Source organism: Pleurodeles waltl, chromosome 2_2 (assembly GCF_031143425.1).
Source record: "Pleurodeles waltl isolate 20211129_DDA chromosome 2_2, aPleWal1.hap1.20221129, whole genome shotgun sequence".
Taxonomy (NCBI): domain Eukaryota; kingdom Metazoa; phylum Chordata; class Amphibia; order Caudata; family Salamandridae; genus Pleurodeles; species Pleurodeles waltl.
The window spans coordinates 906099652-906124345 of NC_090439.1; the positions used below are offsets into that span (position 1 = coordinate 906099652).

Sequence of the window (24694 nt, forward strand, 5' to 3'; positions counted from 1 at the left end):
GAAAAAGGGGGCAGGGGAAGCAAAGGATGGGTCAGTTCCAACTCCTCCAAGAAGCAGGAGACCCCAATTGATGTCTGGAACCACAGCGGTCAGGGGACTCAGTCAAGGTTTGGGGCCCTCCCCTTATACGATCACCATATGTGCTGTTGATGAAGGGTGACCTAGTCCCAAAGGTTATGTAGCTGCTGTTCAAGAGCCCCAGTGCCACAGCAGGCACCCGTATGAGGGTCTTCCCCACTGGTGTGGGCGCAGTGCAACTTGAGGAGGGCCATAGTGTGTAGAATTTGCAGTTGGAAGCCTTAAATGGTCGCTTGCCTCAGCTCCCATCCTCCAGTAAATTTTTATTAAATTAGAATTAGACATGCACTAACCTCCTTGGACTGCCTGAGTGTTGAAATATACCTCTGTGTCTCTCCCACGTGCCTCTCCTTTCTGGATTTCAAGGCCTGTGGTAGGTTCAGTGGGCTGTGGTATTGCCAGTCATCCATTAGCACCCCGATTAGGTGTGCATTGCCTTCACTACATTAGTAGTCCCTGAGTGCCGAGGCTGAGGGGCAGTGGTGTCTCACGGCAGGTCCAGGCATCAGATCCAGCAGGTCTGCCTCAGCCCCATGTCACCATTTGAATGATTTAGGTCCTGCAGCAGCACCGGTGTCGTCTGCGCACTGTGGCCGAAGCAGCTGCTGTTGTAGCTGCCTGGCCCCATCGCTGGCCACTCTTCTGCTGCAGTGAAGATGGGTTTTCAGGTGTAGAAGAGGCCCACCGGGACTCGCCCCAGCCGAGGGACCTAAGGTTTCGCGACAGCCGCCATCTTAGAGTTGGGTGCCCCCGGCTCTGCAGGCCGTCACATAGTGACCAGGCTCCACCAGGCTCCACCACGACCTCTGTGGTTCAGTGCTTCTGCGCACTGTGTCAGGTGTTCTCCCAGCAAGGTTTGGTCAGAAAGGGCACCTGGAGCATGACTCATCCGCTGCTTATATCTGATCGGGCAGCAGAGCTCCATGAAAAGACCACCACACAGGCACCATCTTGAACACGCCCCTAGATATACCCAATTAAATCTAGTGTGGCACCAGCAAATCCATTGAATTGTCAGTCTCTCAAGACAATTTCATCATGTTAAAATCTCTCTAATCAAAGTTTAAGGTCACCTTGAATTTCTGACACACCCATAACTTTGTTCCCTAACATGATCTTACACTCAATTGTACCAGTATCACACTCAGACTCATTACATGCTACCTCAAAATTTGTGACATGAAAATCTGTTTTCTTCACACCCTGTTGTTCCTCATCCAGATTGCATGTCACCACTCCTTCACCTTGGTTATGTTCATCTGAGCACTTGTATATTTTTACCTACATCCTGACCTTTCCACACCTCCAGCATACTCTATTCTCTTCAAATAAGTCCATGCTTTTGACGCCATGGGTTCCACTATCGCACCTTTAATACTTATTTTTTCCTGTGGCCTGCCTTAAAACCTCTTCACATATTTTCTTCACTTTCACACTTTACTTGTGGCCACTACTTTTCATTCTCAAGATTTCAGACACCTCAACATCATGCCTTCTCATTTTCTCCATGCATCTTGAAATATGTTCAATTCTTCTTATTATGAATATTGTGTCCTTTAGATTAGGCTTTGCATTAAAAAATTCTCCTGCACTCTTGGTCATTTGTATAATGTACAAGTAGGTCTCTAAGTGATTCTCAAGTGCCCAAAATATCCACAACAAGATTTTTATCTTCTGCCCAGTAAAAATATCACTATTAGTCCTTAAATGGACAAGAAACAAACACAGGCAACTGCAATAGCAATGAAAATATCTCGAAGAATAAGACATCATATTAATATATTTTGTATATTCTACAGATATATTGAGGATTTGCTTAAGTTTAGTGCAAGATCTTCAGATGTGCAACAGCTGTCTTTGCCAATGCAGTACTTTTTGTATATCTAAGTAGTCCTTCACTTTATCAAATGAACGATGCATTTATAGACTTTCTCTCTGTAATTTTAGAGCATATCAATCAGCCACTTATCTGTGGCTGATTTTTTTTTTCTCCAGTTTTCTCAGTTCTTAACTCATAATATAAGGCCGATCAAAGCAATACAACAGTCATTTATAGGCTTTCCATAACGACACAGCAGGGAATTACAAAAATATGAATAAAGCCTTCTGTAATCCAAGAGGCAAGCCATTTATTTTGTTGTTTCTGTGTAGTGGTGAGAGTATGTTCTTGGAGAGTTTTGTAAATGTTCGAAGCTTGGTGGTCTTGTAATGCAAATAGGGCGAGTTTCCTTAGCATACTTGGGGTTTGAGGGTTCAGAAAGAATCCATTACAATTAATTGCAACTTTGAGTTTGAGGAAATTGTTGAATTCCTTGTTGGGTAAATCAAAAGCTGTTAGTAGAAAAGAGAATGGAATGTGGTTTGTTTAATCAATTACATCTGTGATATATAAGATATTAAGTGACGACCAGGATGGCCAGTGAAGGGCATTACCTTCTATTTTTATTAAAGGGTTGTGTCTGAGGGATGCTTAGGTAGAATATTTGACTTTAATAGTGCATTTACACTCTAAAAGTTAAATTGCTAGTATTATGTCCCTGAGTATATTAGCAGAATGTAAGGGTTTGAAGTGTTTAATCAAGATAGCTGCCTGGGTGGGGGTGGGTGGTGGGATGAAAGGAAAAAGAGCTCTTTCTCAGTGTATGTCCATATGGGTAGGGGGAGTAGTAGAGTTGAGTGGAGACAGTGTATAGCTTGCTTAAGAAGGAATGCCACTTGAAGTTTGCTAAAGTTAGGGAGGCCCACTCCATCTTGCTCTTTGTTCAGTAATGAGACCTTACTTGCGATTTGGAATCATTTAAAGTGGCAAGTAAATTGGGTAATGGATTTGTTGTAAGTTTAAAAATAAAATAAATTAAAAAAAATGTCGAAGAGATGTAAACCTGCGGGCCTATTAGCATTTTGGTCCATTCTGACCCCACTCCAAGTCATATGTTTGGACAACCAAGTCTCTACGAGGTCTTTAATTTTTTTGAGGAGCATGTTCTCAATATGTGTATGGGACTCGAACAGTGATTTGCCTAGTTGTAGAACCAGGTATTTAAGGTGGTGGTTTTGCCATTTGAGGTTGTTTAGTGAGTAGCCCTAAGCTTTAGAGCAGGCATTGATCAGATCCAGGATTTCCGGAGTAGCAGATATTGCATCCTCCAAGAACACAAGTACATCGTCCACATATGCTGCCACCTTGTGAGTTGTGGAGCCAAATGCGATGCCTTTGATGGTAGGGTTGTGTCGTAATTTGGAGAGGAGTGGTTCTATGGCTAAGTGAAAGAGTAATGGTGAGTGGGGGCATCCTTTCCTCGTACCTTGGGATAGTGTGAAATTCTCAGAGAGGAAACCATTTACTCTGACTGAGGGGTTATCATAAAGTACGAAAACTGTCTGCTGGATGGGAGACCTAGGTTGAATTTGCAGATTACTGATCCTAGGAAGGGCCAAGGCACCTTGTGAAAGGCCTTTTCGTCTAAAGCCATGGCCATCGCCAGGAAGTGGAGAAAAGGAGCCCTCTTTAGGAGATGCGCAGAGCCGTGTGTTATCGTAGGCCAGTGTTCCTTTTATAAAGCCGGTTTGGGAGGGATGTATTATTGATGGAAATATTTTTTCCAAGATTGTGGACAGACTTTTTTCTTATAATTTACAATCTACATTTAGTAGGGAAATCAGTCTATAATTTTGTTTGTCTAGAGGGCCTTTATTGTCTTCGTGGGTAACTGTTATTATCGCCTCTGTAAAGTTCAGATCAGTTGTGCCTTTGGAGGCATAAAAGTAGAAGAGGAATTTTAGGTACTGGGCTTACTAGTGGTTGGAAAGGTTTGTAAAACAGGCCGAATGATTTCTGGCCCAGGGGCTTTCCTGATTTTAAAGTGTTTTGATTGCCTTATCAATCTCTTCTCTTTCCAAAGGTTTGTTCCGGGCCAGTTGGTCTGCTTTTTTAATTGTGGGTAGTTTATTGTCACAGAAGTATTTTTCACAGTCCGCAATGTCGGACTACCTAATAGGATTGTAAAGTTCTTTATAGCACTGTGCAAAAACAGCTTGCTATCTTAATACTCTTGGTCTCACTTCAGGTGGCCTAATTCTTTGGGCTTCAGGCCACGCCCCATATTTTGTATAATCCACTTAAATACTCAGGATTTGGTTGGGTTCAGTACTGTGGCGTAGTAACAGGATCTTCAGATTTGCAGCAGCTGCCTTTGCCAACACATGCTTTTTTCCCTGATTTATTTTTTATTACAATTATCAAAGAACTCAGGCTTTTTAGTTTAAGGTAGCTGGCAAGGAATTTCCTGTCCTTGTTGAATTTGCAAAGTTATTTCACTTAGTTGGTGTTTAGCTATATATGAGCTGTCTCACTTATTAGTTTATTAAATTGGTATCTGAGGATTTTAAATGTACTGATTGTGTTGGTTGAATGTTTGGAGATTAGGATGCGTTCAAGTTGTTTAATTTTAGTTTTGAGTTCCTCCAGAGTTTTGTTGGCTATTTTATTTTTGTTGTCATGATACTAATCATTCTACCCCTGACTGTAGCTTTTGTTGCTTCCCAGAGGGTTTCTGTAGATATGTTTCAGGAATAGTTAACAATTTCAGAGTATGTTTCTTCTCTGTGTTGTCTACTGAAATGCAGGCGAGATCAGAAATAATGATGGGTTCTATACTGGAATTGGAGCAGGAAGGAGTCAGTTTTTTATTATTCAGGGTATAATCAATCCTTGAATGGGAACTATGTGGATTTGAGTAGAAAGTGAACTTACCACCTTTTGGGTTGAAAAGCCTTCGTATATCTGGTAGTTTGTTAGCAGCGCATAGAGTTTTCATTTACATATGGTATTTTCCTGGTCTGAGTTTGCAAGAGGATAACCTGTCTATCACTAAGTTCATTGGGAAGTTAAAGTCCCCACCCATAAAAATGTTTAAACCATTTAGCCTTTCATTAAACCTTTTTTTTAAGGTCTATTCAGAATGTGGGAGAATCTGCAGTAGGTGCATAAATGTTGACAATAAAGATCTCCTGGTTATCCTTGGATGATGGTGAAAGGACCCATCCTTCTTCTGTGCCATGTATGTTCTTAATTACTTTAATGCCCTCAGATCTTGCAAAGACTGTAATGACCCAATTCTTCTTGTCTGAGTCAGGGGAGCAAGCCAGTTCCGAGTACCAGCTGTTTTGTAGGTTTTGGGCAATACCCTTATCTAATCTAGTCTCTTGAAGCAGGAGAATATCCATTCTCAGTTTGAGAGTATTCTATAATGCAGCTTTTTTTTTGACTGGGTGGTTAAGCCAGTTTGTGTTGTGATAATATCTTGAGAGTATGTATATAGGCGTAGTATGGAATATGGCATATATGTAGGCATGGTATTTGATGTGAGATACTTGGTAAGTGTTGGGAGTGCCTGTGGAGCAACGGGTAAATTCCTTATAGCTGGACGTTATGAGATACCAGGGATTGGCGGTAACTTGGCTGTTACACTTGGCATTTCCCATCAGGGGAAAGCGGCAGGTGAAGAGAGAGAGAGCGAGGTATAGGACAGTGAGAAAAAAAGCGTAAAGGGTACATAAACAGAAATTCCAATTTCCCATCCGAAGGCGGAAAGTGGAGACAGTTGTAGGCGCGAAATCACCTTGTGGAAGCTGCAAGAGAAAGGGGAATATCACAGCCGGGGGAGGAGACAAGGGTGGGAGAGTGATCAAGTGGCAGATAGCTATTAGGTTGCCATATGTTATTAGGTGATCCAGATGTTGAGCTGTCTGTATATATCTGAAGTGTAGGCAAGCGTAAAACATTTTAAACATTTAAGCATCCAGGACGAGTATCGTAGTGGCATAGGGCAAAGCTTGATAAAAGCGCATTACAACATGATATCATTAATAACAATTCTCATCTATAACCCTTCAGCTGGTTCAAGCCATCAGTCGTTATTAGTGTGGAGGAACCAGAAATTGCTGTTATGAGCATATCAGGAGAGACATATAATGCAAGCAAACTGTTAAAAATGGTCATGGAACTTTGATTAAATATGAATTATTATTAAAAAATATTTAAAGGTGTTTAGTTAACATTGAACAGTCATTGAACAAATGTTGACGAATTATAGGTGCACTCACTCTCTTTTTGGGGCTGACTAATGTGTTGTGAGTTTTTGTGAGTGGGAGAGAAGTTAATTAGGCTGAAGGTCAGCATGATGTGTGCCATGGAACGGGATTGTGGAAGGTTTGCCCCTTTTGTCATAATATAGGGAGGAGCGTCTAGACAGAAGTGGAATGGTATTACCGCAGTATGGCTGGTGAAGTATGTGCAAGGTGTGAGTAATGGTGTGGAGGGTGTGTGATGGGTGCCTGAGTGCAAGAGACAAGTGTTGTTGCTTCGAGATTAGTGAATGAAACTACGCAAGAGGTGGGGCTGCAGGATGGAGGTGATGAGTGAATGTAACCAGAGGATCATTATGGATGTAGCTACATGTATCTAGGGTTAAAGGTCAGTTTATAAATACATTTATGATCGATTTATGGGGATTATTAAATCCTTACATTGAGTAAGAAATCAACACATTAGCAGATCGGGCAACAATAGATTGACATATCAATGGAAGTGAGCTATCAATACATATGGTATATAAGATATGAACACATCTATAGTTTGAGGAAACTGAGTCTTATCTGTCTGGACGACAAGTGATCATGAATAGACTCTGAATTTTCGCTGAACTGGTCGATCAGGAGGATCGATTCATGTTGGTACTGATTTTCATTGTAGTATTTTAGTTTGGAGGGGTCCTTGAAAATCTAGTTTTCCCCACGTTAGTGATCTTAAATTTATCGGGCCAGTGAAGGAGAAAGCGATGTTCATGGCTGTCAGGTAGTTCCACAGGACTAGAAATCCGTTCCTGCTAAACAGTCTCTTTGGCAGAGTCTTGGGAAATTCCTACCTTGTTGTCATTCCAAATTAGTGTTTTTGTTTTTCTCATGTGTAACAAGATAGTCCCTGAGTGCTGAAATCTGAGCAGCCTGAAGATGACAGGTCTTGAAGATTTGGAGCCTGGGATTAGTCTGGTTGGTACTCTGTGTGCCTTCTCAATTTCTAATGGTCTCTCAGATTTGATACCTAGGGTATGTGGAATCCATTGTTCTAGGAAACAGACACATGAGGGAGCTTGGTACTTTCAGGTGGTCCAAAGATATGTAGGTTTACTCTTCTTTTCCTATTTTCTAGGTTAGTTATGGTTCTGGGGAAGGTGCGTATTTGCTTTGTGGTGGCTTATTTGGATTTTTGTCTTCGTGACCTTCGTCTTCTAGCATGCTAATTCTTGATTCGGCCTCAGTAGTTCATGCGGAGAGTGATTTAAGGTTGTTTCTCATGGTTGGGATCTTTGTTTGCACAAGGTCAGTGGCCACATTGGTATTTTGTGCCATTTCTTGAGGAGGTGGGAGATTGTGCAGGATTAGGTTCTTTTTGTCCTTGATATCTTGGGATTTATTTGGCTTGACCAGTGACTCAATGACAAGAGGGTATTGTTTGGCCCTTTTAAGGGTCGCGTTTTATTCTTTACTGTCTTTATGCTCCTCTTTGTCTATCGGATCTTTTTTTGTCGGCCATCGTAGGAGCACAGATATGTCCAAAAGGCCGGGTTTGGGTATGTTAGCTTTGGCACAAATGTGAGGTAATCTGTAATGGAGTTCCCACATTTAAAGGTTGGTGGAAGTCGCTTTGGTCTTTTCTTGGCGATGGTGCTGTAATCTTGTGTAGAGGTTCAGAGACTGGCTGAACTTGTGCAGGGATTCAGAGACTGTCTAAACTGAGGTGACACTCCCATGTATATATACCTTTGCTTTAGGAGTGTCCGATTTTGTGCATGCTTTAAGGTTGTAGGATTTCAGACTTTGAGACTGAAAGAAGGTAGTATAAGGCCAGTTTAGGTATCGCGTACACAACTCGCAACCAGCCGAAGGCAGTACATGCAGGACAGAGTCACATACGAGGGAGATTACCACCCACTTCGATCTAGCTTAGACCTAGAAACAATGCGCAGGATATGCAGGTGATTTGTATCTTATTCGGCGTTTGGGAGTATTTGGAAAAGATCCTAGTAAAGCTCTGGGATTGTAGGCTGTATAGGAATAGGTTGCAAGGGTTTAAGCTTTTTCTGGGCTGCCCTGTGGTTAGAAGAGCATCAACTGCGATGATAGTATCAACAGTGTCTTGTAGAGTGAAACAGACTGCAGTGTAGTTTTGGAAAGATGATAAAAAGCATCTCATAACAGGGAATGTTTATCTTTTGCAGACAGTCCTCCGGGAAATTAGGGTCTTGGATTGCACTATGGGATTCTAAGTACACCTAAAATAGTGCATTTTGGACTGTATGGGTTCACTTAAAAAATTGTATGTTTTGCATAGGTTTGACATACTGCAACTGCTTGGAACTATATGCTGATCCTGTGAGCCATGTAGTAAGTTCTCCTCCTGGCTTCAGTAAAACTGTGTATTCCAATAGTAAAATGAGGACTGGACCGAATGAAGGAGGCTTAGCTGACCTCTTGAAGGAATCTGGACCAGACTGAAGTTAAAAATAGTGGACTATCTGCTACCCCTCAGAGTCTGAAGGAAACTGACTAACAAGTCTAGTGGAGTTCAGGGCGTATGGTTTGCTTACAAGTTGAACAGTATCGCAGAGAGACAGGAGCCCTCAGAGATATTCTAAACTAGATTCTCTTGGGGAGAGATAAGAAGTTGCATACCATGGTTTTATGCACCCTGTATTCTAGTTAGGATTGAAACCATTTAGTTGCAGAATCAGAGATACCCTTCACTGCCTTCATTCTCTGAAACAGAATGCTATGGGCAGGGCTATTGAAGGCTGCAGATTGTTCCAGGAGAATAGGTTCATTTGTAATACGTTGGAAATTCTTAGAATTGTTGAAGTCTAGAGAATCTTTTTTTAACCGTGGTGTTATCCAGACATCATTTAGCACAGGTGGAACATCACTGGTCTTAAGGGAGAGTAAAAAATATACCCATTATTTTTATAGAGTAGTGCAAGCTAAACTTTTAGCAGGGCAAAATTAATGCTCACATGCATGGATGGTGTTGAGCATCAAAACTACATTAAGACATCAAACTTTGAAAGCTCATATTGATGGGGTTGAGAAGAACCTTTTAAGCAGTGACTCACTAACACCAAAAAAATGTTAAATACATTTCAGGCTACCATTAGACATTTTTAACCGTTCAGTATAAATAAGAAACCCTAAAAACTCCAAGAAGACATTAAATGGAACCAGAAGTGAAGGACCTCTCTCTTTTTATCAACAAGATCCAGAGTGTGGAGCAGGCTCAGCAGCTCCTACAGTGGTTACATTTTCTGACACAGCTTCTTATACAGAAGGGGAACAGATCCATTAAGGAAGCATTGCTAAAAGGTACCAGTGATCAGCCCTCCACCTCTAATAAGTCTTTTTTTTTTTTTTTTTTTTTTTTTTTTTAAACCAGCAAGGCTGACCTCACCTCCCCCAGATTTGATGGGCAGACTGTTTGTGTTGAAATCAATGCACACAGTTTAAAGACAAAGAAGGAGAAATCATTATTACAAATGGTAGAATAAGTAATTTGAATATGGAAACCATAAACATTATTGATACACAAGTGGGAGTACTCAGTTATTGGTTATCTTTTTTCCAAACACACTGTAATCATTATTGTTTGATACCAAACTTGAATTGTGTTTTTTTTTCCCCAGATCGATAGGAATGAGATTTTCTTTAAAAAAAATTAATTGACAGTTTTTATTTTGCAATTTTTCATCTTGAAACCCCCTCTGTTTTATCTTATGAGTGGAGAAATAATACGTTTTGAAATTGTTGTCCTTCCTAAATTGGACCATCTTTCCAGTAAAAAGATGCTTAATTACATTCAGTCCTCATAAAATCGAACTTGAGGCACTCCAGCTCCTTGAACATTTATCAGATTTTATAACACCTGATGATGAGGGCAGGGGTATTGAACTGCGGAGCACCCCTGAATACCAGTAAGAAGTCCTTAAGCAATTTAATAATGTTGAACATTTATGTAAGTTGACTTATTACTGTATTAAAGGGATTAAAAAAACCTATCCAATTTAAAAAAAATAAAAAAAAAATAAATAAATCACCTGGTAGGCCATCACTGCAGATTGCCAACCAGCTTTGTATACTTGATAAAACCTTTTCTTTTCAAGACTGCTTTTCATATATGTAACATCATGGATATCATCAGTAAAACTGCCCTTTTTGTGAAGCTACTCACTGATTGGTCATTCTGGATATTGAAACCCTCTATACTAATATTCAACAACAAGTGGCTTTATTTGTCTTTGATGCAATACACAAAATTGGACTTAGACCCCACAGCTTTCCAATATGCTTTATTCATGAATGTGCTATGATTGTCTTAATTGATAACTGCTTCATATTTCATGATTGTTTCTATAAATAAATCAAGGTACCATAATGAGTGCTGATTTTGCACCGAACATAGCAATACTTTGTGTTGCAGTATTCAAAGGTAAAGGTATACCTGACTCACATAATCCTGTTATCAGTAACATTTAATTACTGGTGTGCTACATTGATTATGTTGTATGATCTGGTGTGGTGATGTGATAACCCTATCAGAATTCCATGTGTGACTGAATTCCCAAAGTATGGATCATTTTTTTACCTTGTAGTACAATGAATCCAGAATTCATTTTCTAGATTTATCCGCCATATGAGAAAACAAGGGGCTTATATAGAGCTTTGTACAGCAGCCTGTGGAGAGAAATATTTCCTTCAATATAACAGCCATCCCCCTGCAGTCTCTTGTAAGCAGTTCCCGCATAGTTGGAATAACTGCACAAAAAGGTGTGAAATACTGTTGTAAAGTGAAATATCTGTCCCAGAAGTTAACATCATTTGCCTGTCCACATAGATTAGTTACAAAATCAATTAAGCATACTTTGTACAATAACTGTGACTGATTCAGATTAAAGTGAAAAAACACTAAATAAACTATTATGTGTTGCCACATTTGGTATGGAATCTAAACAAGTAAAAAAAAAAAATGTTGTGCTAAACAATTTGACACTTAACAGATAGTGCTGATTTTTCTCCAGAAAAAAGTGTTAGGATTAAGGGATCCCAGAACCTAAAGGATAGGCTTGTTGCAGCCTAAAAACAACCCATAAAAAAAACACTTTTTCAAAACTGGGGCTTAACCTGGTTTGTCATTTTAAATATTGGCCAGTGTTTTTAATGTACAACAGCATTCAACATTAACATTTTCTGTGCCAATGGAAAAAAATAGAAATTGAGCTATCTCTCAGAATGTGATCTGCTATATTGAATATCCCTATGGTTTGCAATACATTGGAAAAACGTCCTCGAAGATTGTTAAAAGAATATTTCAAAACAAATCGTGAATTAGGTGTAACATTACAAATGCATCAGTTGTAGAGCATTACATTGAAAACTGTTAGACCTCTGAGCTCTTGGCCAGGTGTCCCATGTCTTTTTGTCATCTGACTTCCTGTTTTTGATCCTGTGCTGAACTTCGTTTTTTCTGGCTTTAGATCTCTGGCACTTTACCGCTGCTGACAAGTGCTAAAGTGAAAATGTTCCCTGTCTAAATTGTAATGGTGATTGGTTTATCCATGATTGGCATACTAGATTTACTAGCAAGTCCCAGGTATAGTGCACCAGATGTGCCCAAGGCCAGTAAATCAAATGCTATTAGTAGGCCTGCAACACTTATTGTGCCACCCATATGAGTAGCACTGCAAACGTGGCTCAGGCCTGCCATTGCAGTGTCTGTGAGTGCAGTTTTAATACCGCTATTTTGACCTGGCAGGTGCACCCTTGCCAGGCCCAAAACTTCATTTTACTACATGTAAGTCACCCCTAAGGTAGGCCCGTGCCACCCCATGGGCAGGGTGCAGTGTATTTAAAAAATAGGACATGTACAGGCGTGTTTTACATGTTCTGATAGTGAAATACTTCTAAACTCGGTATTCACTATTGCAAGACCCATCTCTCCAATAGGGTAACATGGAGATTGCCTTGAAATATCTTTTAAGTGTAATTTCCCATTGGTAGCAAATAGCGATATGGAGTTTAAGATTTCTGAATTCGCAATCTAAAAATACATCTTTTGGTTGGTTTTTAAATTGTAAGTTTGAAATACCACTTTTAGAAAGTGGGCATTTTCTTGTTTAACCATTCTGTGTCTCCGACTGTCTGTGGAATACACGTCTGGGTCAGGATGACAGTTGGTCTGTTTGTGAATTCACTCTAGACAGTCAAAGTGAGCCGAGGTCTGCCCTGCATATCCTGATGGGTCTTCCAAGGCTTAATGGGTGGGAAGAGCTGACACTTGCACCTCAATAGGGCTGTGCTTGTTCTTACACAAGCAGTCTTCAAACTCCTGGAGTATGTCTGGGGCCAGGGCAGGAAAGGCAGGGTCTTGTGCACTACAAAAACTTTCCTTTGAAGTTTGCCTGCTTCAAAGGCAGAATGAGCATAAATACTGGACTTCTGAGACGACAACTTTAGAACCCTTCTGGACTGAGGACATTCTGCCAGGAAGAAGAACTGAATGCCTTAGGAGGAACTACCACTCTGCCTGTTGCTTTGTTGTACCGGCCTGCTGCTTCTGTCCTGGGGGTAAAAGGACTGGACTTTGCTTTCTACATTCTGCTTTCCAAGGTTCTCCAAGGGCTTGAACTGAGCTTGCCTCCTGTTAGAAGTCTCAGGGACATCAAAGATTTCACCTTCTCGTGCCATGGCTCTTCTGCTGAGAGTCCTGACTTGCGAAGTGGTGGCAGCTACAGCCCCTGGGCCCTTTGAAGTGTAAGCTGGTGACCAGAAGAAGAAAATCCACACATCAACTTGCTTCAGCAGAAAAACTGATGCTGCGGTTGCAGAAATGATGTAGCACCTGTTTCACCACAGTTTCATCAACACACCGCTTCTGGATGTCCACGCATCGTCCCCGGGGCATCAGTTTCTCATCGACCCCGCACCACAGTAAGGAACCGATGCTACATGTCCGGAAATCAATGCATCGCCTTTACTGCAAGAAAAGAATCAACACATCACCTCCTCTGCCAGTAAGGAATCGACGCATCGCCTCTCCTGCAAGTAAAGAATTGACGCATCACCTCCCCTGCACAGTAAGGAACCAACACATTGCTTTGCTTTTCAATGCCTCACCACCCTTGTGGCCTGCATCGTCTGATTTTGACACTTCCGGGTAATATGTGCTAAACAGATAAAATCATTGATTCCTATGGATTAAGAATCCTTTTCACTTTTAAAAAGTGATATCTTTACTTGTGTATGGTGCATTCCTGTCGGTTTGGTCTTGTAATATTCAGACAAATATTGGCTATTTTTCAAACTGGTGTGGAGAACTTATGTGGTTATTTTTTACTTTGATACTGTGTTTGTGTGTGCACAAATACTTTACACATTTTCTCTGCAATAAGCCTGACTGCTCGTACCAGGCTACCAAGTGGGTGAGCAAGGGTTATCTTAGCTGTGTGACTCCCTTACCCTGACTAGGGTGAGGGTCCCTACTTGGACAGGGTGCAAGCCACTGCCCACTAGGGACCCCATTTCTAACAAAAACAATCACTGTGGTTGTAATATGCACATCGATAGTGATTGATGTGGTCACTCAGAATAACAGAGGAGTAAATGTAGATAAATTGTTGGATCTAAATGACAAATGGATGATTGATAAATTACACTCAATAGTGATTGCTTTCCTCTCATATCCATTTATGATTACAACATTGTGTTTTTTTTCCCAGTTGCTATTTAAACTGGAAAATGTCCACCTCTTCAAAGCAGGTGGTACATTTCCTGAAAGTTAAAGATAAATATGAATACACATTTAAATTGTTGGCAATTATGAAATATATTAATACATCGAATAAAAATATTTTTTTGCTATCCGTCGTTGAAAATTTTAATTCAAAATAGAGTTTGAAAAAAATCTTTATTGTAGTAGTCACTATAATTAGTATACTCACACATGCCCACCTACACACTCACTGACCTGTAAGTAACCCTCTGAAAATTCCACACGTCACACTTCAAACCAATTTCGTGTTGAATGCCATGCAGATGCCAAGAGTAGGAGAAAGTAACTCCTCAGCAATCAATACAAGATTGCAGCTGGCGAGAGCCGAGACTAAATAAGAAATGATTAAATCTTTTCAGTATGACTTAAGCCTACATTCTAATGATATGTGGGCTCGAAATGGAGTCCATTCTAGACTTGCTGAGCACCAGGGGAAGCACACTGGAACCTTTTTATAGCCAAAGGACCGTTATACCACATCTGATGAAATAACTGTCATTGCTGCATGTTCATGCTGCAGGCGTATTCCAGGCACCAGTGTGCACTCTGTCTTCTATGACACAGATCACATTTTCAAAGGTTTTGAAGTAAGTGTTGCCACCCATGCTACATTTGATGCTCCTATCTATTTAATTTACACAGGAAGCCGGGGACCCAGGCCGAAACATTGTCAATTATTTGATTTGCAAACAATGCACACAAAATACAGAAGCGGCCATGCCATCAAACACATAAACAGATGCTAGCACATTTTATTTAATTTACAAACAAATAAAAAAACATTTTTGAATTTAATAGGAAGGCTGAAGCTTTTCTAAATTCAATTGAAGCCACACATCATCCATACTATATTCTGTTTGATGCACCTGCACTGCCCCCATAAATCAATCTGAGGATACTAATTTAATGTGTAGCCTCCGATTTCAAATTCCTTGTTATTTACAGTTCTTTTTAAAATTTTCAATAACACATTAAGATGCTTTAGTTATATACACTTTATTAATTTGTTAATATTATTTAATTTTCTAAGCAGTCACGGACCCCCTGAGAACGCTTTGCTGAACCCCAGGGGTCCCTGGACCACAGGTTGGGAACCACTCACCTAGCACATAATAGAACAGGAACCACTATAGAGCATACCTTTGGCCTGTTATAGCATTAACCTGGATTTACCACCCCTCCTTTACTGCTTAACTTGGAATGAGGAACCTATTGTTTTGCTCCTTAATATTGGTATCTGCCACTGCGTTTTACAATCTACTTCCAACATGCCCACCCTAAGTATAACACTGTTTGCTGATGGTGCTATTTTATATACTTAAAAAGGACTACACTTAGATTATTTGTTCAGCGGAGGTACAAAATAGAAGTATATGATCTATCCTTTTAGGTAATACATAGTTGTTGTGCAGTTTTTAACATTGGTGCAATCACGGTGCATCACTGTTGAATATCAGCATGTATGCCTCAGTGGTGTCTTATGTACTTAATCCACTTGGCGGTGAGACAGACTCCCTTGCACTTTGTGGCTTCATGTTGACAAATCGCTTTCTGATGAGAAATTAGTCTCATTGATGTGTTCCTTTTCAGAATTAGTAAGGTTTCTTAGAATGTGTTTGTAATAATTGCCACAGCCCATTTTCCTTTGTTTTCTTCTAGTAATCGCTGCACAGACGCCTTAACTAGAGGGCCATATTGGAAATGTTCAATATTGTGATTTATAAAGGTTTCCTTTAACTGTTATAAGATGGAAGCCTATTGGATTAGTGAGTAGTGTGGAGTTTGATGACTAGACTATACGTGAGATTTTAGTTTTTAAACTATACGTTGCATTCGTAGATTTGGGGAGTATTGGAATCTCCTCTTAATTGGAGTTATGTTTGGTGATATCTGGCGGTGTTTTCATCTGTTCTAGGCTGTCTAGTAATTTGCTGTCTCATGGTGACTGCTCTGTGCCACACTTTGTGAGTCCACTATTCGTGGATGTAATGCAATAAAACAGATTGTGATGCATTTTAAATTATAAGGGTATGTTGTGACCTTACTGTATTGGTAATTTATTGCCAACCAATTGTTTGGGCTTAGTCTAATAAGTTGATTGGTCGTGTGTTTTGCCTGTATGAGATTTTATATATGTTCTTCAATTTTTTGACTGTAGCTTTGGAGATTAGTGCAGTTGAAAGAAAGCCTTATATCCCGAGAGTCTCCAGTAAGTCTGGCATTGTAAGCCGAAACATCAACACTAGTTCTTGCTTTCCCTTATAAACATGTACCTCTACACACAAATGTTTTTGTGTAATTGGTATAGGATGCATACATGTAGGCAGTAGAACTTTTTAAATTACATTTGTGTATGTATTCCTTATTTGTCAACTATATTATTTTGTTCTGTGTTGGCTTCTTCCTCCCTTGCTTATATAAGATGTATGTACTTATGTTTTGAATAATGATAAACAGACTTGTTTTTGTATATAAAATTGTCCAAGATGTTAATTTATTGAATTAAGTTGATTTCTAGTTAAATTCATTTAGAAGCATTTTGCTTTCTTTTACATGTATTATAACAACTTGCTTAGGTTTATTGTGTTTCCCTCATGAGAGATTTCTCTTGAACGAGGCAATGTCTCAGTTGTGTATTTTGGCATATATCCTTCTCAGTCATTGCAGGTTTGTTTGCACTAGGCAAACTTCTTCAGCACCCCCCTTTAATTAACTAATAGTATCAGTAAGTTACTATTCAAGTAAATAAACGCTTTGGTGTCAATAGGTGGTGTGAATTCTGGCTTTCTTACAATTGAAGTTATGGATATAAAGTAATTGCTAATGTCCTTAGCACTCCCTCCCAGTGCCAGAGTGATATACGAGTGGAGCACAGTGGGATCACCAGTCCACCAGGAACCTGCAATCCGTGTATAGAAGCCTGATTTCAATTTACTTTTTTACATGCCATTTGTGCTATCTGTGGTCACAGGTAATTATTACAGAGCCGTTCTTTCCGCATAATGTTTCTGCACAGACACAGCATCCTTATAACAGCAGTTTGAATAATGTTTTTGGTCCTTTATTTTTTATAAAATTGTGATAAACAGAAATAAGATATTCATAGCAACGTGTTTATTTTTTGCACATTACAGGTCAATATAGGATAAGTAGAATGTCTCTGCATTTAAATACACATTTTTAATTTCGCCAGTTTTAGTCGAATTTAACGTTAATCTAATTCTAACATCGTTTTGCACACATCACTAACTTCTTAGTGTATTTAATTTTGCACTATATTCCCATGTATTCTTCGTGACTGCGCCCTTACTATGTCATTCATATGAAAAAACACGACAACGCGGATTTAAGCAGTTTGCAATCAAGGTGATGGCAAAAACATGTATTGTAAGGATTAAAATTCCCTCTGCTGTACATTTTAAAGATATTGCAAGTGACCTCGGAGTGACATGACCTTATTAAGTAACTAAGCCTTCTGCCTCGTTTCTCAACAGGGTCACAGAACTCCTAGGTGCTTTGCAGTAACCTTATAATCTGCAGCAGGGAGAACTTCATCCCACATCCAGTGGTATGGAATGCTAGCGAAAGCTGTTTCCCCACTGTCTGTTCTATGTTCTGATGTATCTAACAAATATGATTACTTCAGTATTAATACCTATATATTCTTGTCCTTGCACGTATCACAGAGTGTTGTCTTCCTTGCTATAATGCTCATTCTGTGAGGCCCGAGTGCTGAGAGCAGTTTGTCTCCAGTACATTCACTCTGCCAGTGCGCACCCAATGAATATAATCACATTTGTGACACTTATTTTTCGAACTTTTAATTTCGTGGATTTAAACATGCTTTGTGTTTTTTTTCTGTTACATAGGTCGAATCGCGAGATTCATTAAACAGCATTGCCCTCAAGTTTGATACAACACCGAACGAACTTGTTCAGTTAAATAAACTTTTCTCCAGAGCCGTTGTTGCTGGTCAGGTAAGGACGTGGCTGTATTTACCAATAAGGCTATCTAAAAGTAATTTACCCAAACTAAAACTCACTTGGTGTTCTACTGAAACGGGTGGAACAACATATTTAATGTGGCTGGTGATTAGGGAATAGTCTTCTGATACAGATATTTCAGAAAGTTGCTTGCAGTGGCAGTGTTCAACACCGTGCCCTTACTTTATCGTATGTTGATATGCTTAAAAAGTCAATGACTGCTATTGGGACTAGAGTGGCTTTTTGCTACTAAATACTTCAGGTGGTGTTGTGGTACGTGTAAGATCACAACCAAATGCCATTGAAATTAAGGAACTTAAACGTTCGAAGACATTTGAGTGAAAAAGAGAACACTTAAGTAAAATTCATCAAACTGGTGCGAATGGGATCAAGAGATCAGTGTTCTAGCAACATTGGAATTGTCATACTGAGAAGAATTTAAATTTTAGCAATAATGAAATAGTTGCCTTTTCCCAAGCGTCCACCTGTGGAAGCAGTGTCGTTTTGTTTATTTAATTGGAAACATCTAGCAGCAGAGATGCTTCCAACAGACCAAAAGCACTCCTCGGACATTCCAGGGTTATGTCATATCGAGGCATTTCAGCCCTCGTCCACAGACCTCTCGGCAGGATTGTTGTGGGATACAACACTCCCGCCTAAGTCCGAGTCCTTTGGAGCTCTCCAAATGGCAGTAGCTATTTGTCTGGTACGGCAGGCTAATCTTACGAAGCTTAAGGCCCAAAAAGTCATGTCTCCAGGACTTCAATTTCAGCACCAGTTGACCTTTGGTCAGGTTTTTCTGTGATACCACTTCTCGCCGGGTGTACCACCTTGCAGCTTCCCTGCCCGCAACGCCTTCAAGCTGGCAGTTTTCCTAGTGAAGGTGTGGTGCACCAGTTCAGTAGACTCCCTTATCTGATGTAGGGATAGGTCCTAAATATAAAGATTAAAGCAGGTTGAGAAACGATAGTAACAGATTCCTCTTGCAGGTTATCCTTGCATCAGGCATATATGTTTCTTTGTTATCTAAGCACATTCTGAAATGCCAGGGAATCATGCATATCATGCGAATGTACAATCTATTAATGGATGACCCTCGACCAGTCTGCCCAAGGTTTTGCACTGACCTCCACTGTTACTTCAAAGTAAAGCGGTTCCTATAGTTAGTTTTGTCTTCCAATTCGAGAAGGAACAGTGCATTTCTTATTCTCCTCTAATGTAATTTTCTGGCATGTAGTTCAGCCCAGACCATTTACAGGTGATTTTAAAACTGTCTCCCAACACCATGCCAGGATATCTTGATGAGCAGAGGAGGCAGTTCAGAAGAACCAAGTGTAACTTCACTTTTTAAGCCCTAAATGTCCAAACACTCCTCTTTTTCAGAATATCATGTGTTTTCTCTTTGAAGCTGGTAGCCCAGGTGATTATCTGGAATACTGCTGCAATGAGTGCTCTAAAAACTGTCTGTCCATTGAGATCCGTATGTTGAGGCAATATAAGTGTGCGCGTTGTGCATTTCTATTGTACATCATACCCCTGCCAGAGTTGTCAAATACTCCAATTTTCATCTGGTTAGTGGGCACCCTTTCAAAGTGCGTGGCTGAAAAGAGCAATGGTTATAGTGTGTCAGTTATAGGAGGAGCTGGCTGAAGTGCACGTGTTTTGGACATGTTTGAAACATGATGTGGCGGCATTCCTATGTTTCTAAATGGTGTTGCAAAGCGTGTGAGAATAGATGTAGACATGCAAACAGATGCTTAACCATCTTTAGTGGGGATTGTACTGTTAAGTAGAATACACCATTGATGTGGATAAGTTGGCCCAAAGGCAGGATTAATTAAACTGTTGTCAGGAACAAGTAAATGGGGTCCATCCATGCAAAATAGACGTTCAACCTCTAGTGGCACGATTGCGCAACCAGTACATAATAAACGGAGTGCACCAAGGAGAAGAAAAAGCCCATCACATGGAGACACTATGAAGCAACCAAGGATATTTATGGTGCATTAGAAGTCAAGAGATGGAGATCTATAGGCAGGGGTAGTTGATTAGCTAGCCTGGTACATGAATATGCAGTTTGTGGCTCAGAACATCAAACATTGTTCTGCAACATTTTGATATAATGCAGGTGAATCGATAGCAGCTAAATAGAATATCGGTAAAATAGTAAAAATGAGGTATGTCCCAGTAAAATGCCAAAATCGTGTTGAAAAATTTGTTTTTCTGATTCAAGTCCTTCTGTTCCTAAAAGCTGGGAAGATGGTGCTTTTAGCAACGCAAACCCTTTGTTGATGCCATTTTCAGGGGGAAAAACACATGCTTTCCTTCTGCAGCCCTTTTTCCCATTTTTTTCAACAGAATTTTAGCTGTATTTTGGCTCATTTCTTGGTCTCCTCAAGGGGAACCCACAAACTCTGTGTACCTCCAGAATCACTAGGAAGTTAGAAAAAAAAAGATGCAAATTTGGCGTGGGTAGCTTATGTGGGGTTATGAGGGCCTAAGTGCGAACTGCCCCAAACAGCAAAATAAAAGCAAAAAAAAAAAACAGCACCTGAGGCGAAAAAGCCTAGCAGCGTAGAGGTTAAAGAAAGTAAAAGATACAAATATTTCAAAATACTGGAGAAAAAACCAAAAAAATCAGATGGTATCTCAAATTTCTACATTGAATTGCATGTGTTCAATCTTCATAAATGACATGGTTTATCTTTCAAATACTTTTCACTCAGAATACACTGAAACGAATTTAACAATAATAAGGAATTGTCAGAATGTAAATGTTAGCATGTGCTAAGGCCTAAGTTGTTTTCCACAGGAGTGGGCCATTTGGTCAAATATAGTAGCCCACAGAGCACATTTACTGGCCCCCAGACGTGGCATGCTATACCTCCTACACCTTCTGCTTTAGGTGATCGCTGGTGGGTGCAGGAGATAGCCCTTCCACTAGCCCCATAAAAGCATTCGAATTCCAAAACATTTATGCAATATGTGGAATGTAGGAGGTAAAACAAAAACATAGCTCTTTAGATATACCCCTGCAAAAATATCCCTGTGATGGAGTGCTGAATGAAAAAGAAAAAAATATTCCCTTAAATGTAAGGTGAGGGAGGATAAAACAGATCATCAAAAGGATCGATAAGAGCTGTGCTTCACGTGAGGCACCTACACAAGAAGAGGATGGCATTGAATAAGATTCAAACAAATGAGTGACAAAAAAAGCCAACATTGATCAGTGGGTGGACTTTAGCACTTGTAAGTTCACTACTTGCTTTATCTGGTAGGCTTGACCTAAAAAGCCTGTCATGAATACAGAGCACACTGTGTTAGAGCATAATGGAGAGCAATTCTTTCATTAATGCTTTCATACACACTTAACCTGTCCATGCTATTCATTATGTGCCCCATCTGGTCAGTCACAATACGCTTGTGCCAAACTGATGCAGTTCGAGCAGAGCCCCAGGAAAGGCATTTTCCCTTGAAATATTAAGCTCCAAGCCTCTATACCATCTGCAAAGTGCCTCAGTGCTTCTTCAGGAGTAATAAGTGCAGTATTGATATAGGCCACCAATCAATCCAGAATTGCAACGTGTTTTTAATGATGCAACATTTTGAATGTTACCTTCGTTCTAGCTTGTACACTGGTTATAGTATGTTGTATCCAGGTTAGTTCAAGCAGTTTTTCATGTTAAAAGTTAGCTTTTTCATACTTAACATAAATGTTTTTTGTCTTATAATATTTTTAGGTTTTGTATGTTCCTGATCCTGACTATATTTCCAGCGTTGAAAGCTCTCCGTCGCTTAGTCCTATAAGTCCATTATCACCTACTTCATCTGAAGCTGAATTTGATAAATCGACAGTACGTATGTGTTTTTTCTTTTACTGTTGTTTCTGATGTGTATGCCTTAATGTCTCACATAGTCGAAGTGGGGAGAAACAGGTTTTACTCATTCACAAACCAGCCAGTGGAAACTCAAACTTAATTTTCTGTTTTCCTATTGGTCACAGACCCACTTCAAAATATGTTGTATTTCAGCAATGCACATTAAAGGCTTGAATTGTATATTATGCTTAATATTCACACACATTATTTCCATTAAATAATGATGGATTCATCAATAGAAGTTAGAGACTCGATCACTAAAGCGATATCATTTTAAGTGATTTAATCTTTTTAGGTCTGGCCTAGAGACAGATTTAGCTATTAAATACATAATAATACATAGGCCAAAATGGTTATTGGGTTAGCCTCTTTTTGCGATTGGTTAGCTATATATTAATTTTATTAACAGACCAGCCGTTGGAGAACTTGCTTGCTAGTTAAGTTGAATGACGACATTTTACTTAGGCACATAGGAGTTATGTTTCATTAACTGGCACTAGTGTGTTGTTGCCCATGGGCACAGGTATTGTTTGTTATTTCCCATGTGGTTTTTATATGAAACTAATATTTCGTTTTCAGCTTGTATTCAAATGTTGTGACTAAGCAGTTGCTACTAAGCAGTGTCATACAAGTTTGTTTAGGTGGGTTTGATTCATTAAATATTTATCTGTTAATTCCCATTAATTTTAGAAAAACAACTTACAGTGTGCCTGACCACTGCTTGCTCTAGCTGATAGAGACTTCTAGCTGTGGATTCCTTACCTTTGAATTGTCCCCAGAGATTGGACTGGATCCAGAAGATTTTTTTGTGAGCACTTTCCCTGCATGCTGATGGATGACGTAGTTTGGCTCTGTGTTTGTCAACTCCCGCCCTAGAAATGACGTTGCGGCACATATATAGGAGCCACCCGGGAGCGCCTGTGTCAATTCTTTTCTTTCCGCACGAGAACCAGCTCTGACCTGGAGAAGAGCTACCCCTCAATCAGTTTCTATCTGGACTTTTTCGACATGTTGATGACATTTTGTTGGCGTTTTTCGCCTTGTGTCTCAAGGATGTCATCACGCGACATGGGTTTTAAGCCCTGTGGAGGCTGACACCGGCCGATGTCTGGGACTGATCTGCACCTCGTCAGTCTGTGGTGTTTGGAGCGCAACCACGACCTGAAGTCGTGCTCCAATTGCCAGGCCATGTATCCAAAGGCTTTGAGGGAGGGATCAATAAAGCTGATGGTGGCCTGGCATGTGACTCCGCACAAGTTGAGGTCCCGGTCGAGGGGAGAGTCCTGGGACCGGTCACAGAGTTGGAAGTCTTCTTCCTCCCATTCCAAGTCCTGGGGATGATCTGGTAAGTCGAGGCACAAGAAGAAGAGCAAGAAGTTTAAGTGGTCTTCGACTTCTCCTCATCCATCTGCCGATGCAGTGTGGGAGCTTTGGCATATAAGGCCTCGTTCTTGGGAACCTGTACTTGGGCTGGCTCTGTGTCTCCCTGACTTTCCAGAAGCCAGAGCGACCACTGCCTATCTTAAGGAGTTTTATGAGGCCATGCTCCTCATTTCTGGGCGGTCCAACTCTGCCGGTATGCCTTCGGGCTCCACAGGCTCAGAAGGGGCCCAAATGGGTTCAGCGCCTTCGGCTCCGGCCATGATGTCAGTGGGCCCCCAAGGATACAGTCCTGCATCTGGACCAGTGCCGGTCGTACTATCTCAACTTCCCCAGGTGCCGGTCCCAATTCCAGTGCACCTGGCACATCCCAATTGCCAACCGCAGCTCCAACACGGAGACGGATGGGTGTCGCCTGACTCTGGTGCCGGCAAGAGCCTTGCTTCCTAGATTGGAGCCTGAGCTCTATTCTCTTGGGCTAAGCCTCGGGGAAGACTGGGAGTGGTCGCTGGACTCTTTAGAATACCAGCCCTATGAGGAAGAACCATACATAGACCTGGGGTGATAATCTGGGTGAAACAAGTGGACTGAACAATTCTCCAGATACTGGCTTTTTTTCTCCCCCTGCCGTGACTATGAAAGAGGGAGCTTCCTACGCAATGATTGTGCGGAGGGGGGATGAGGCCCTAGACCTTCAGCTACTTTTGTTGGCAATCAAAACTAATCTCTTGACAGAGGTGCTACAACCAGGAGTCTCTACTCCGAACCCCTACACCCATTCAGTGATGCCCTCTTAGACGTCCTTTTGGGTTCCTTGTCCAAACCCAGCACCGGAGCTCCTGTGAATAGGAAGATTTGCCACCCTGCACCTTGGGGACTCATCTTTCCTCATGCACCACCCTATTCCTAAGACCTTGGAGGTCCAAGCTTCAACTTCCAACTGCGATTTCCCGACTGCTCCTCTGGAGAGGGAATCCAAGAAGCTGAACTAATTTGGGAAGAAGATGTTTTTTTCCACCAACATGGCATTTCGGTCTGTGAACACTGCATGCCTTTTGGGCTGTTATTCCCACACCCTGTGGGACACCGTTGACCAAGTGCTGACACAGGTTCTGGATGAGGCCCAGACCATACTATTTCACTCTGTTGGCGATGTCAGAGATGCAGCAAAGTTCATGTTTCGTTCCTTACTTGGCATGACTGACTTGCTAGGCAGAGCGGTTTCCATGATAGCGTCCATGAGCCGCCATGCCTTGCTGAGGACGCCTCGCTTTTCGCTGAAAGTTTCCCTTATGGTCATGCCCTTCAATGACACCTGTCTCTTTGGAGCATGGCCGATTTGATGCCTGAGCACTTCAGGGACTCTCGGGCTACGTCCAGGTTCTTGGGCTTAGCAGCGGCCCCATTTCTCCCCCAGTCTGCCTTTTTGCTTCTTTGTTGGCTATGGAAGGGCTTCCAGCTGCCCCAATTCCCATCCAGCTACTGTGACATGCATGTTTACC

At 40.8% G+C, this 24694-nt stretch overlaps 1 protein-coding gene across 8 annotated transcripts in view; it reads left to right on the plus strand.

The window, feature by feature from the left end:
- Positions 1-24694, plus strand: part of OXR1 (oxidation resistance 1) — a 1752159-nt gene that overhangs the window by 1305872 nt on the left and 421593 nt on the right. For all 8 annotated transcript variants that reach the window (XM_069220614.1, XM_069220609.1, XM_069220613.1 and 5 more), the window contains 2 exons: positions 17821-17928; positions 21675-21788. In XM_069220614.1, coding sequence (XP_069076715.1) covers positions 17821-17928; positions 21675-21788 — 222 coding nt within the window. The remainder of the gene's footprint in view (positions 1-17820; positions 17929-21674; positions 21789-24694) is intronic.